Source organism: Gossypium hirsutum, chromosome A04 (genome assembly GCF_007990345.1).
Source record: "Gossypium hirsutum isolate 1008001.06 chromosome A04, Gossypium_hirsutum_v2.1, whole genome shotgun sequence".
In the NCBI taxonomy this organism is placed as follows: Eukaryota; Viridiplantae; Streptophyta; class Magnoliopsida; order Malvales; family Malvaceae; genus Gossypium; species Gossypium hirsutum.
In genome coordinates, this window is record NC_053427.1 from 81,404,491 (window position 1) to 81,419,657 (window position 15,167).

At 32.2% G+C, this 15,167-nt stretch overlaps 3 protein-coding genes and 1 long non-coding RNA gene across 7 annotated transcripts; 2 read left to right on the forward strand and 2 right to left on the reverse strand.

Moving 5' to 3' along the window:
* Window positions 1-556: 556 nt before the first annotated feature.
* LOC107898977 (transcription activator GLK1) lies at window positions 557-3,345 on the forward strand. Of its 3 annotated transcripts, none has more exons than XM_016824557.2 (6): window positions 557-1,450; window positions 1,758-1,901; window positions 2,145-2,489; window positions 2,577-2,633; window positions 2,787-2,879; window positions 2,954-3,345. In XM_016824557.2, exons 1-6 carry the CDS (start codon window positions 971-973, stop codon window positions 3,101-3,103), a joined length of 1,269 nt encoding a protein of 422 aa, XP_016680046.2. In that variant the 5' UTR covers window positions 557-970; the 3' UTR covers window positions 3,104-3,345. The 3 variants fall into 3 exon arrangements, with proteins under 3 accessions (XP_016680046.2, XP_016680044.2, XP_016680045.2); XM_016824555.2 differs by having other exon boundaries at window positions 564-1,450; window positions 2,577-2,684; XM_016824556.2 differs by having other exon boundaries at window positions 564-1,450; window positions 1,761-1,901; window positions 2,577-2,684.
* Window positions 3,346-8,256: 4,911 nt separating this feature from the next.
* Window positions 8,257-11,733, reverse strand: LOC121228205 (uncharacterized). Its single transcript, XM_041111510.1, has 3 exons — window positions 9,859-11,733; window positions 9,125-9,240; window positions 8,257-8,629 (listed from the first exon to the last, which is right to left on the reverse strand). Exons 1-3 carry the CDS (start codon window positions 9,869-9,871, stop codon window positions 8,327-8,329), a joined length of 432 nt encoding a protein of 143 aa, XP_040967444.1. The 5' UTR covers window positions 9,872-11,733; the 3' UTR covers window positions 8,257-8,326.
* Window positions 11,734-12,573: 840 nt separating this feature from the next.
* Window positions 12,574-13,105, forward strand: LOC121228206 (uncharacterized). 2 transcript variants are annotated; one of them, XR_005925766.1, is made up of 3 exons: window positions 12,574-12,753; window positions 12,868-12,933; window positions 13,023-13,105. It is a non-coding gene; the product is annotated as an uncharacterized lncRNA (long non-coding RNA). The 2 variants fall into 2 exon arrangements; XR_005925765.1 differs by having other exon boundaries at window positions 12,868-13,105.
* Window positions 13,106-13,745: 640 nt separating this feature from the next.
* Window positions 13,746-14,924, reverse strand: LOC107898976 (uncharacterized protein At4g28440). Its single transcript, XM_016824553.2, has 2 exons — window positions 14,498-14,924; window positions 13,746-14,207 (listed from the first exon to the last, which is right to left on the reverse strand). The coding sequence occupies exons 1-2, from the start codon at window positions 14,745-14,747 to the stop codon at window positions 14,005-14,007; spliced, it is 453 nt and encodes a 150-aa protein (XP_016680042.2). The 5' UTR covers window positions 14,748-14,924; the 3' UTR covers window positions 13,746-14,004.
* Between the last annotated feature and the right edge of the window lie 243 nt (window positions 14,925-15,167).

A 15,167-nucleotide genomic window follows, 5' to 3' on the forward strand; every position in this document is an offset into this window, starting at 1 on the left:
TTTAGTTTTTATATTTTTTAAATTTTAAAATTTTAGTCATCATTAAATAATAACTATTAAATTCATTTAATTTTGTTATTTCCAAAATATAATGTGACAAATATGTTATCAAATGTGTAACGTCATATCAGTTTATTTTTTCACATATTTATCACTAAAAATTCAGTAAATAAATTAACTATTATCATTTTGCATGAAGACAAGAATTTCAAAATTTGAGAAGTACCCAAAGTTAAAAAGATCTAATTGAAGAATATATATACTAAATCTACAATAATACATATAATACATGATTGAAAATTAAATTTAACCTAATAAATTTTTTACTATTTTTTAGAACAGGATTAAAATTTTTAAATTCTTAACAAAATTTATAATGTTTGAAGAAATGAAAATGTCATCAAACCCATCCATCACTTTCTTTTCATGCATATCTCAATCCATTTCCACTGTGACATCAATTTCTCCCCCTTTTCTCTCGCTCTTTCTTGAAGTAAACTTTTTTCTTATACAACATAAATGATTTTAAATAACAGCTCACCAGCACGAGATTCAGTTTCTGCAAAAACTTCACAAATTTCTTAAAAAAGGCCATCCACAAATTTAAAGAATTTCAGCCTTTTTTATTTTTAAAATAGGAAAGCCGAAATTAATTGCCTTCCAACTAGTGCATATACATACGAAACAAAAACGTAAAAACAAACAAAAAAAACCCCAGAGATCTCAACCCAAGTTGTGGTGTAGATCCAATCTTTTCCACACTCCATTTTCAGATTTTCTGTGTAAACAAGCAGCAACTACAAAACCCCACCAATTTCATTAAGCGTATCCATTGTCGCCTTAGCCTGTATCAGTTTCCATGCTATACTATATATCTGCATAAAGGATATCAACGTAACTTTTGGATTTAAGTCTCTTTTTCTTTTCTTCATCTTTGAGGGGGAGGAGAAAAAAAGAGTGAACTGTATTAATGCTAGCTGTGTCACCTTTGAGGAACGCAAGGAATGACGAGAACAAAGGAAAGATGGAGAGTTTCAGTATTATTAGCTCTGAAGAGTTCCCAGACTTCGCCGAGGGAAATTTACTTGAGAGTATTGATTTCGATGATCTTATCATCGGCATCGATGAAGGCGATATGTTGCCGGATTTGGAGATGGACCCTGAAATTCTTGCAGATTTACCCACCAGTAGATGTGATGTTGAGGAATCAATGAACACTTCAGTAGAAAAAACTGACGAGGATAGTAGCCAAAGGAAAGAGGAGGAGGAAGAAGAAGATAAAATTTCGGGTTCGGGGTCAGGTTCGAGCTCAAGCAAAGGCGAGGAGATTCTCAGCAAAAGAGAGGAACCTAATGCAGTTAATAAAACGCCTTCTAAATATGCTGTTAAGGGAAGAAAATCTTCAGCAGCACAAGCAAAGAATAACAATCAAGGCAAGCGAAAAACGAAGGTAATGAAAATTTACCAGAAGTACTTGAAAGTAGTACTAGCATAAGCATACTCGAGTAATTAGGTTTTAATTGTCTTAAGATTGAACCTAGAAACTGGTCTCTCGCTTTCACAAGTATGGACCAGAACATGGTTCCAGGGAAGGTGAAGATGTCACGAGAATCATGGAAGTATGTGAATTGTAAACAAGAGAAGAGTGAGAGAGGCCCTCTGAAAAGCTATTTACATTAGTTGTTTTTTTTCTTCAGAGATCTGGATAGGATAAAGTATGTTTTGATTAGTTTAATGATGTGTTGAATTATGTGAAGAAGGTGGATTGGACGCCAGAGTTGCACAGGAGGTTCGTTCAAGCAGTGGAGCAGCTCGGGGTGGATAAGGCGGTGCCTTCAAGAATTTTAGAGCTTATGGGAATCGATTGTCTCACTCGCCATAACATTGCCAGTCATCTTCAAGTACTTTCACTTCCAAATATTCTTTATTTTTTTCCTACTTATTCATATTTCATGCCTTTAGTACCTATTGAATCTCTCGATATATAGTATTGTAGTTTGTTTCTTTCCTTGTGAAGGTAGGAATTTTTCTGCAGAATCTGTTTCGAGATATGCATAGGATTGATAAAAAGTTTCAGAAAAAGAAAGTAGTATTTCAATGAATTATTTATTTTATGTAAAACCTTTTTATGTCATGTTGTGCAGAAATATAGATCTCATCGGAAGCATTTGCTAGCCCGTGAGGCGGAGGCCGCAAATTGGACCCAAAGGAGACAAATGTACGGTGGTGCTGCCACCTCCGCTGGTGGAGGCAAGAGAGATATAAATCCTTGGCTTGCACCTACTATGGGTTTCCCGCCGATGTCACCCATGCACCACCACCACTTTAGGCCTTTGCATGTATGGGGTCATCCCACCATGGATCAATCCCTCGTGCACTTATGGCCTAAACATCCAGCTCACACAACATCCCAACCACCGCAGCGACCACAGTCTACATGGGGACCTCCACCAGCTAACCCCTCGTTTTGGCATCACCACCACCAACGTGTAAGCTCTAATCACCATTTTCCCATCCACCTAATTAAAAGTGTCGATTTTAATTGTTATTTTATTTTATTTTATCTCATTGTATAGGTATCAAATGGACTAACCCCAGGAACACCTTGCTTTCCACAACCAATAGCACCAACGATAAACAATCACTCCAGTTTTGGCAGCATCTTACCTGTTTGTATCTCAACTGTGAGATTCATACTTGCTACCTAGTAGTATTATGTTTTGGCATCTGCAACTATAGATTGATGAAGCTTTTAAGACTAAGTGGATTTGGTGGTTTCCTTGCAGAGATTCCGTGCAGCACCGGTCCCGGGCATTCCTCCCCACCACCACGGTACTGGCGGACAATCAGGACCCCACCCTCTCATTGACTTCCATCCGGTAAGATGTTTCCACATTGCTTTCAACTATCTTTTCGTATAAAAGGTTTTTACAATAATTTGTGAATTATACAGTCGAAAGAGAGCATAGATGCAGCTATAGGAGACGTTTTGTCAAAGCCATGGCTGCCACTTCCTCTTGGACTAAAGCCGCCATCTACAGATAGCGTATTAGGAGAGTTGCAACGTCAAGGAGTGCCCAAGATACCACCCTCCTGTGCTTGATCCTCCATGCGGAAAAACCCTTAATTCGACGACATTTCCTGGCCTTAGCTTCATGTGGAAATCTAATTTCCTTTTCCTTTTTCTGTAAAACCTTGCTTCGTGTTGGACAAATTTGTTTATCAATCTTGCCGATCCTGTGTGTGTTAGTAAAGCCAATTTTTGTAATGGTTTTACGGTTAACATTTTATTGTATTAGGTGACTTATATATGGCAAAATCAATCTAAATCCCAAAATTATACAAGGGATAAGTGTTTGATTTATTTTTAGGTTTTTAAATACTAATTAAGGATAAGTTTGATTTCACGAAATAAATGTTATTTTCATTTTCCAATATTGGTTCAAATTTTTGAAAATTATTTTTAGAAAAATTAGAAAATAATATAGAATTATTATTTTTCACTAAGAGTATTTTATAAATTTTTAAAAAATTGTTTAAATTTAATTAATACTTACCCTAAAAGAAAATATTCTTTCAACCATTTTTAAAGATGCTTAAATCATAATACACGTTATATTCACATAATTTGTTATTAGACGAAATGTATTAATATTGTGATTAATTATTTACTTTCAAAATTGAACTCAAAAATTTTGTTACTCCAAAAAGGGTTTTTAGAATATCACGTGGAAATGTGTAAAAAGAAAACAAGTTTAAAATGTGTTCATAGTTGGATGTTTAAAATAATTTTTTTTGATAATTTAATGACTGTTGATTTAGTTTAGTCAATAAATTATTAAAATAATATTATTTTTTTGCAACTTGAAGGAATTTAGTTTTATTTTATATTTAATTTTTATGTTCGTTTTACTATTCATGTTCGGAGTTCGTAGTTATTTTTCCCAACAATAACATCTCCAAAATTTAAACATAAATTTTGTTCTTAAAAATACAATATATTTTACCATCACACGAAACTAATTGTTACATTTTTTTTTAAATCTACACATTCAAATTAACCCAACTAAATATTAATGGACATTAAAAGATATAAATACTTAAGTATTATAATTAAATTTTTATTTTTTGAAATTACAACTTAAAATCACGACAATATTTATTATTGAAATCAGTCATTAAAAATATCGAATTAAATAACTTATCAAGAAATAACTTTAGCACTCTACTTAGATGTCCAATTTTGATATTTCATGCAAAATCTCTTTTACTATTATCAATTTATTTGAATAACTCATTTATGTAAGAATTTAACTTATCTAGTATGCCAACTAAGACTCATACGGCTTGACTGTGGCATTGTTGACTTTCTTTTAACTTATTTAGTTGAATTCATGTTTGTTTGATTGAATTATTTTTTAATATTGATGTTACATATTAAAATATGATAAAATTAGAGTTGAGCTGATTCTAAAATAAATTGAGGTGAGATGATTAGTTAACGATGAGAAGATATAAGTCTTAATTATGAATTTAAGAATATAATCTCTACAAAATGGAGTATGATTCATGACTAGTTATATAAAATTAATCATAATTATGGTAAAAATATAGAATTTAATTAGACAGTGGAAAACAGGTTGAGATAAGAAAATATTGAAAAACAGTGTCGCAAGTTGCAGTTGTCTCAAACTACTAGAGAGTAGAGGCAGGAGATTCTTATGGAAACAGATAGTGACAGAGGTGGGTGACTTATCTCCCAACCTTATAATTTAGACTATCATGCATAAAACTATAACATCTTTCTTAACTTAAAATTTTTTCTAAATTGAATTATATAAGTTAATTCAATATTATTTTAGTTAAAAAAATATTATAATATTTTTTATATTTAAAAAAAATAAATGCGATGTTATTATAATACTACTTTGATTTTTTTTATATTTTTAATAAAACAAATAAAAAATATATGGAAGGTTTAAATTTACGGCAGCAACTTTAATAAAATTTTGACTTTGATTTATTTATTTTTATAAATTTTAAATTTTTATAAAAGAAAAAGTTTTTCACACAGCATTTGTTTATTGATAATATTGATGATTGAATTGATGTTAAAAGTCAACTTGAACTAATTCAAAAATGATGAGAGTTATTTTATAAGTTTCCACTTTATATGATTCAATTGTTAAATAAATATTTTCTAACTATAATTTTAATTTTAAAATTTTTATTTACCAATGTGATAACATTTTGATAGCATGTTAAATGATACTTTCTAATATGATAACATTTTTTTTTAAACATTAATCTCATCATATGTTCTTATCATATCTACTCTTTTTTATACAATTCCTAAAATTACCCATAAATAAGAAGATAATGTGCTTCAGCATACTCGGACCCACGTCCTCCTACACTGACAATAATGTCGATATTAATCGAACTAAAACTTAACCGGCTAACATGATACCATTTTTAGGTGCTATTAAAAAATGACAATATGAGCTAGAAAACGATTAGAGTGTATTAATATTCCTAATTAGACGTATTTACCTATTTAAAATTTTTTTACTCTCTACTTTTACTAGTTAGTTTTATTTTAATTATGTACATCTTGTATATATGTTACTATTAGTTTCAAACCATCTGTTTAATTATTTATTGGATGTTATAAATTTTAATAATTTTCTATAATGTTTTTATAATTATTTAAAAAATCACGTCCAAGATGAACTTGGAAATGGTTTTTAAAATAATTATTAAAAACTATTTATTTTTTATAGTTTTAAAATTTTAAATATTTGCTGATGTGGTAAAATCAACATGAGATACACGTGGCACATCACGTGCCGTTATATGGTTGTTAGTACTGTCAATTTATCATTTTGTGTTGGGGTAAACTACAAAAAAAAGTCACTTTTGTTTGCTTTAGATTATATTTTAATCACTTATGTTTGAAATGTTACGTTTTAGTCATTTACATTATTATTTTGTTACGAAGTGATCACTCTATCGTTAAGTTCCGGTACCTCCCTAACGGCGGTTCTATGTGGCAATCCAAATGGATTTTAAATACCAACTTGGATGTCTTACATGGTAGTCCAAATTAAATTTATTTAATTAAAAACCTATTTTTATCCCAGCAACAAGACATCCAAGTTGGCATTTAAAACCCATTTGGACTGCCACAGAGTACTATCGTTAGGGAGGTTACGGAGTTTAATGGTAGAGTGATCACTTCGTAACAAAACGATAACGTAAATAACTAAAATGTAATATTTCAAACATAAGTGACTAAAATGTAATCTAAGCCAAACAAATGTGACTATTTTTATAGTTTAACTTTTTATTTTTACTATACTATTGACATATATTGATATCATATGTCTTCTAAATTTAATTATAGGTGTTTTTTTTAAAAAAAATTCATATGTTGTTATATTTTAGTCTAGTTTATATTTTCTTAATATATATAAATAAGTTTTTTGGTGAATTACAATAATAGGTAAAACTTGAACAACCAACACGACTAGTACAACTCGAACCCAGGCTATACTTGGGGCGATAAACACCCTTGACCATAAAATTATCACATGGAGTTCAATATTTTTAAAATATTTTTTTATATGTAATTATTTTTTAGTTTAGTTTATAGTTTCTTAATATATATAAATATTTTAATTACATAATTACAAATATGTTTATATGCAAATATAAATTTTAAGTTTAATTGTGAATTCCATCCCTTCACTTTACAAAATTTGAGAAATTATTTTTTTACTTTAATTTTTCAAAATTTGATTTTTGTACTAAAGTGGGTAAAATAGGCCTAAGTTTGAAAGCATGCCAATGTCCATGTGATAATATAGTAAATAATAAATGGTATTTTTGTTAATTCAAATTTTATGTATAAAATAATTAATTACAAATTAAATTACAGTATAAAAAATTACTTTTACATTAGGTTATAATATATTATATACTATATTACATTATATAATAATATACAAAACAGAAATATATATATTATAGATTATAACATAATATATTAATTTATATTTTAAATGTTTCACATTTAAATTGATACGGAATTTTTAATCATATTCATTATCAGAATATTTATATACATAATTTTCTTAAGATGTTAGATATGCATTATTCATTAAACATAAATGATACATATAAGATAATTTTCTATAATCGTATACTATAATAAGATCCATGATAAAATATAATATAGTTAATAATATACAGATTATAATATAAACAATGAAGTATTACATAGAATTGTTTGTGGGTCAGGTTGGATTTAGGTTCATGCAAGGCATCTAAATCAATTTTTTAAACTCGAATATGGTTTGGATCGAAAAATGGGTATAACTTTTGCCAAGCCCGACCTAAATTAAGAAAGGTAAACCTAGGTCCGGCCCAGTCTCCCCATTCATATTTGATTTTTTTAGATAAACTTTTTTTATAAAAATAAATTTAAAAACATAATACACTAAATACATTAAAATTAATATTTCTTAACATATTCAAAATACATTAAATAACATCAAGATAATAGCAACTTAGCAAGCAAATACCACAACATAATCAACAATAAAACAGTAGTTGAACCTAAAGCAAAACAACAACAATAAAACAATATCAATACATCATCAAAACATGGAAACAACAGCAAAAAATAGTAACAATATAGCAGCAAAACGCAGTAGAGAATTAAACCCTAAAATAATAGCAACTCTATAAGAAAACATCGAAACACAACAAATATAATTAATATTTTGGACTAGATTATTTAGTTGGTTAGTTTTTTTAGATTTTGAGTAATGAGTTTAACTGTTATTGAGTTAGTGATTTAATATAGATATATATACATAATTATTATTTAACATATATAATTAATATTTATAATAGAATATATATACATCCAAGCTGGGCTTGGGCCAAAGTAATCATTTCCAATTTCAGTCCTATATAGCAAACGAGCCTTAAATTTTGTTCAAGTCCATTTTCTAAATCTCGTATTTTTGTCTAAACTTTTTCTTTTCTCATGCGAACTTTTGGGCTTGGGCAGTTGGCTTGGCCCATGAGCAGCTCTAAATATCACATCATATATAATACATATTATAGTCTTCACTTGCATGGAGTAATGGTTAAAATACTTGTCAAATATCCATTTGGAATAGGTTCAAACTATATTACCCCACCTCATTATTTTACAAGTAAAAAAATTTATTATAATATCAATGGTTATGATTAATTTAATAAATTAATGTATATTAGTTGAAAGAAATAGAACAGAACTTCCAATTATAAGACTCTAATGAGAGTCTACCCTTATTCCAAATTGTTGAATATCATTCTCCAATAAGGCTTGAACACATTTTGGTGGTTCTACAAGGTAGCACTTCATGTTCAAATCTCCAATTAACATATTCGCTATACAGTCTGCAACATTGTTTTGCTCCCTCGAAACATGCTGAAATCTAACTTGCCAGCTCTTCGTGAGCATTATATGAGTTAGTCTAACTTTCGAAAGATTATTGTCAACTGCATACTTATTACTAACAACATCAATCAAGATAGCTTTAGTGCTTTCCACTTTGATTTGTTGAAGCCCTTCCTGCCAAGCAACAACAAGTCCCTCATAAAGTGCCCTTGTTTCTATTTGAAAAATTTCAGTTTTGCTAATTATCATGCCAAAGCCAATTAACCATTTCCCCTAATGATCCCGAATCACACTATCCATAGCAACAGAGGGTGTCTTCTTTGGGAAGCTACGATACCAAGCTATACTGGTTGCGATCAAATTAGTGTTGTTATGACTAGTTCCTTTAAAAATAAAATCATTCCTATGCTTCCAAATCAGCTAAGAAGCAATTGAAAATAGAGTTGGCCATTCTCTACTGACCATGAACTTATATGACTTAAGCAAGTTCATTTTAACCCAAACCTCTAAGGAAGAAGAAAAAAAGGAAAACCAATCATGTGGTGGTACCAAAGATTTCCAAATTCCAATTGCATATGGACAATCGCGGATTGCATAAAGCCTTGTTTTAACTAAAAGACCATATTGTGTACAATAACCATCAATTGTCATTCTCCTCCTTACCCTTACCTCATTGGTAAAGAGACGATTTTGCAACAGAAGTCCGAGGAAAGTTCTCACTCTCCGAAGGGAAAAGTTGTAACACCTCTCACTTGTCTCCATCATCGGATCCGAGCTATAGGATGCTACAATAGCAAACAAGAACAATCACATACTATTTACTCAATAATATTCAGTAATTTAATAAACACAAGTCAAGTCTATGTTTAACATACATTTCGAACAAGTTCACGTTTCAATTGAGCTTACAAAAGCTCTTAAATAGACTCAGAATCAATTCAGGACTATTTTGAAACTTCTACAAAAAGATAAGTAAAGAGACAAAACATGGGTCACACGACTGTATTGCCAGACCGTATGATAGGCTGAGGCCATGTGGAGCTAAACCACATAGTCATGTCTTCAAACTATATACAAGATTGAACGCTGTGTAATGCAGGGTTACACGATGTTGCCAAGCTATGTAACAAATTGTGGCTGTGTCAATAATCCTGCATCTATTTTACCAGTAGCACACGACTGTGTGACAAACCGTGTAACATCAAAATGATCATTTTTCAAATGATGCAATCCAACCCTTACACAATACCAAAACACAAGTTTGAGTACATTATATCTTGCCTAAATCACTTCACAAACTCAATCCAAAACATGATATAATATATCCTAGTAGTGCCTAACCAATATGTCATTTTGGCACCATCACAACCAAATACAGAACATAAAAACTCAATCATACATACAAGCATATATCATTATTATGTATTATTATGCAGTAGCATTATGTTCAATTATCTCATCTTCCGAGATTTCTACTAGAATAGCCTTGTCGTCCATATCATAGCATTATCACTGGTTCATTCTAAAGTTCGAACGATGCCTTTGATCGCCGTGGAAGCCGCGACGGATTGTGTTTCCTCGATACCTTCCCCATGACCATAGATTCCAACTACATATGGCGTTGACCATGGTCCACGCTCATACTATCCCCAGGCACAATTATATCTGGTTCAATGTTCTCTTTCAAATGGTTTTTCTATTTCACTGAATCAACCATTTTGATTGCTCGACTTTTTGAACCAGTCAAGAGTTTTATCGACTCTAATCGCTTGAAAATGGAGAAGAGCGTTGGGTTGCCTTTCGTTATTAATCTGCAAACTGGATCCATCATCAAAGGATGTAAAGCTCGGCTCCGTTGAAGACTCACCAATCATGTTTGACGACTTTAATATTTCGACACTTGCCTTAGCCCCAACCGAGATAACAATGCCCTTTCCCTTTCCTTTATTATTCATTGACTTTAAAAAAATTACTCTAACTCGACTTTCCTTTATTAGAAGCAGAATCGGTTTTTGGGAGGTTACCTTCCATACGTGCAACAAATTTCTCGGCATCAATCAAGCCAACAGAATCATCTTCTCCTTCATTCTCGCCTAAGCTCCCATCAAGCACCCCAAATCTGGAGCCACCAACAACCTTACCAGTAACCATGGGACATTTATTCACCGTCGTTCTGGAAGACTGTCGCTGCCTCCTCTCCACCAGCATCCATGGACCAAATCGTTCTTCGTCCACCCTTTTGTGTATCTCATCAGTTTTAGATTTGGGCTGTTCCTTCAGCTCACACTCCATGGTCTTAGCGGAAGGGTGATGCGAACGAAAGTCTTTGTTATGACCAAACTGCCCACAGCCGAAGCAAACATTGGGCAATGACTCATATTCGACCTGTTGGTTTCGAGATTAACGATTTGCTTAAATCAACACAGACAACTAGTCTAGCAAATCGTCCTCGAACTCCATTATTTTTATGATCAATTTTCAACACTGGGCCAATCGTCTCCCCAATTACTTTGTGCAAACATTGGTTATACAACCCTTCAGGAAGGCCTGGCAATCAAACCCAAACTACTAAACTTCGAGGGTGATCCGATGTTGAGAAAGACGATGACCATGGACGGACCGTAAGGTATTAGCCAAAGACAGTCCATGGTCCCTTTGTCAAAGCATTGGAATAATCCCTTTCATCTTGGAATTTGACCAGGTAATAGTCATTTTCCAAATCCATCAACTGAAATGGTTTCATCGTTTTCCACAGACCTTGCACTCTGTTAATTGAAGCAGCAAAACCCATTTTACGACCCAGCAATTTAATAATAACCGAAAGTATCATACGTCTCTCAATGAACCAATTAACTCGATCCAAAGAATGAATAGAAGGCACTCCATCCACAGCCTTAGTGATAACATCGCCTTCAAGTAGTTCGGAATATTCATCTTCTCTGACTGTTTGGGTTTTGGGAACTGATCCAATGAGTTCTTCTTTGAAGGACACTTTTTTGTCCATCAAAAACATCGATTTTGACACCATTTTCATTCACAATGTGATCCTCCGAGTCCGGTGAGTTAGACGAACGTTGACGAGCTTTCTTGGTCGTACGACTAATGCCATCTTTTGACGGCACAGGATGAGAACCAATGGTAAAATCGCCTACAGAGAGATTCGCCATTAACGATTTTGAACACCATCCCGATGTTATTAAAATTTTAATATCATATAATAATATTAACTATGTTTACAAAATTTATAGACATATTACATAATCATAAATATTACATATAATATAGAATTTTATTTATGTTATATAAAATATTTCTATTATAATAAAATATTTATATAGGATTTCCACTTTTTATTTGGATTGTTTTATCATTAAGTAAAAGTAAAATTAATTATCACATCTTATTCAATATGACTAATTTGACCTTATCTGGATTAGGAATAATTTGAGCTTGAAATTATCCAAATCCGAAAGGGACCAAGCTTGAGAAATTTTGAGCCCGAAAAAACCTGAACTCGAGAAGGTCCTAGCCTAAGTTGATTTAAGCTTGAAATAATATGAAGACAAATCAACAATATATATGCAATGAAATAGAAAAAAAAAGTAATAATTTAAGTTCATGTGTTTATTAAAACTTGGACTAACTTTTCAATTTTCGTAAAATACAAGACCAAAATTTGACAAATTAAAGTAAAATGGCTAACATCTTAATTTTCCTAAAGTAGAGAGAGAATTTAGAAATGATGAAATTGAAATTGCACATAAATTTTGATTTAACATACAGTTTAATACATTAATTTTAATTTGGTACAATTATATACATAAAATTTTTCATGATTCAAATGTATACTTCAATTTATTTTAATGTAATTATTTGTACGTACTACATATAAATATAATTTATTTTTTATCAATTTGTCTAAGCTCTATATACATATTGTTGTTAGTTGTGTCGAAAAACACGCCAAATATATTCAAAAAATACCCAATTTTAATTAAAATGAAAGTTAAATGACTTGATATGGCTCAAAACTGAAATTTGATCCTATTTTCCGCCATGAGTATAGCTGATTTTTTTTTTTTAGTTCTAATTTTAGTATTTAACATTTGAGTTAATGATGATATTCAGATAATGATGACAGAGAGACTTTACAAGATATAACCAACACTACTATTCTTAATGCCGAGGTCATACAGCCTAAATCTCCAGAACATATCTATAAGCTTTGGACAACCATATTTGCTAAGCATTTTATGATGGCAGATAAAATTCAGTGCTACGTCGATTGTGTTGCGCTGGTAGATTCCGACACTATCCCCCTCATCTTATTTTTTTTCCTTATTTATTTTTCATTGACATTGCCCATGCATTCTGGCTGATTTGTTCTATAAATTGACCATCTTCATACTTAGATTTTGTTAGGTTAATTTGCTTGATGGCCGCGCAAGTGTTGATTCAGCTTAGACAAATTTTGTCAGGTACAATATGCAAAGCATGAGTGTTTAATGAATACATGATATCAGAACTGTTTTATATTCAGGTCCAAAACCTTCTTTGTCGTTGTCAGGGTCTTGAAAAGAATTGAACTGTCTTACTTCAAGGTGTGAAGCTTGAATATGCACTTCTAGTCATGTAAATATTTCTATTCAATCAGCTTCCAATGATCATGTATGACTAGTATTCGGAGGATTGGAGAACGTTTAATGAATTTAAAACAGTTCTCCCTCCTAAGAGAGTGTCATATGTATCAGCTTCCAATGATCATGTATGACTAGTATTCGTAGGATTGGAGAACGTTTAATGAATTTAAAACAGTTCTTCCTCCTAAGAGAGTATCATATGTATGTATATATAGCTGATATTCTCATTGGGCAGATGAGGAGCCAAGCCAAGTTGAATTTCCTAAGTTTTGAAACCATTTTCTATTGCCTTCCCTAGCTCAAAGACATTTGAGTACAAAAATGTACCACAAATGATTTGATTGGTGTTAATCAATAACATCACCAATCTTTGCATTTGTTTTATTTGTTGGAGGGGCAGCTTTATCATAGAGATACGGGCAATCTCGTTTCTAACACCCCAATAAGTGGGGTAAGTAGGATGGATCAACCGTGTCTCAACAATGAGCACTCCAAAGAAGGATCTCGGCAAGGTGGGAAAAAAAACCCCAAGATGTAAACACCTTGAAATTGGATGGGAAAATGTTTCATAAGTGTTCTAAAGTTATAACCTGAACTTATTTAGCATTCATCCCGACAAACCAATAATATCACCAATGAGAAAATCAAAGTGAACAACAGCTTTCTTATTGCATTTAACTTTTTCAACTTTAAGCTGATGATAGTCATAACATAAACAAGAAGCAAAAGAGAATTAAACTCGATTTCACAATGAAATATGTCCAATACTAATAAGTACTACCGCAATCTCAAAGGACTGATCATGACACAAAACCAAGCCAAGAATCAAGCCCAATGGTTACTTTTTAAAAAGTATTAACTTCCTAGAAATATATATATTCAATCATTCACTCACAATAAACAAAGGCCCTAATTCATGCCCTGGTCAGGAACAGTAACAAGCTCATATTCAACTAAAGAAAGATTATTATCTTCTTTAACTGCGAATTTAGCAGGTTCGGTTACCTCGATCCGTCCCCATTTGTCAACTGCTAACCTCATTGTTGTTCGCTTGAACATAACAATCTTAGCATTACGTAAAATCACGGTTGCACCTTTTGTCATAAGATCAACTGCATCACCAACATCAAAATCATGATATTACATAGGTACTTGTTTAATTCAATTAAGTCTTGCAGTCAGAATTCTTTCCTTCCAAATAATACTCTGTTCTAGACTACTAAAATAGTCCCCAAAATAGAAATAGAAAAGACAAAACGTCTATACAAGTACAACCAACTTGGTTTATTATGAAATATAGGCTGACCCAATAAAACGCTGAGCAAATAAAATCGATCTAAATACAGAGGCTATAAATTTCTATGAAACTAGTGTATACATATAGATAGAGAAAAATAAATACCTTGTTCGTTGCGTGCGGTGAAGATGATGGTGCCAGTCTCGTCCCCAACGACGCACTCAGCGATCCGGGCCGGAGGTACAGGTCGAGAAAGGAGAGCACGGGACCTGTTGGGCCTGGCGGAAGTCTTGACTGGGGTCATCTCCACCACTTTGACGATCAAAGTGTGCCCGCTCGTACCGGGCTTCAAATCCTCCACTTTCACGAACACCGGCTTTCTCTTCGCGTTCGCCTGTCCCGTCGCAGTCGCCATTCCTCAAATCCAAGATTTGGCTTTGTCTAAAAGCTTATCCTCCAAACCGCAAATGCAAACCCTAGGAATATCTCTAACGGTTTTTATGGGAGGGCAGAATGGGCATAAACAATTAGAGAAGATTTAGGGTTTCTAAGAAATTTGGGAATTTGGGTGACCCGTGTATATCTTTCGTTTCGAATGGAGGATCATTAATAGTGGTGGGAGGTTTATTTGAATTTTACACGTGTTTGAATTGTATTGGTGCTTAAGGTCAACGATGGCGGGAAGACCGAGACTTTTCCCCTTCTCCAAGGGGTTTCAGTCATTACTGTACCCAAGTAACTACTTACTCGTTAAGTTAGTTTTTCCTTTTATTTTTTTTATAATTAATAAATACTTACCCAAGTAACTTCTTACTCGTTAAGTTAGTTTTTCCTT

Bases quoted from the DNA above. Each gene is read 5' to 3' on its own strand.
- LOC107898977 (XM_016824555.2), top strand. From the start codon at position 971: ATGCTAGCTGTGTCACCTTTGAGGAACGCAAGGAATGACGAGAACAAA. The intron at 1,451-1,757 runs GTAATGAAAATT...AATTATGTGAAG, and splicing joins AAGGCAAGCGAAAAACGAAG to AAGGTGGATTGGACGCCAGA. The intron at 2,490-2,576 runs GTAAGCTCTAAT...CTCATTGTATAG, and splicing joins GGCATCACCACCACCAACGT to GTATCAAATGGACTAACCCC.
- LOC121228205 (XM_041111510.1), bottom strand. The intron at 8,630-9,124 runs GTAAGGGTAAGG...GTTGCTTGGCAG, and splicing joins ATCGTCTCTTTACCAATGAG to GAAGGGCTTCAACAAATCAA.
- LOC107898976 (XM_016824553.2), bottom strand. From the start codon at position 14,747: ATGGCGACTGCGACGGGACAGGCGAACGCGAAGAGAAAGCCGGTGTTC. The intron at 14,208-14,497 runs GTATTTATTTTT...TTGGTGATGCAG, and splicing joins CACCGCACGCAACGAACAAG to TTGATCTTATGACAAAAGGT.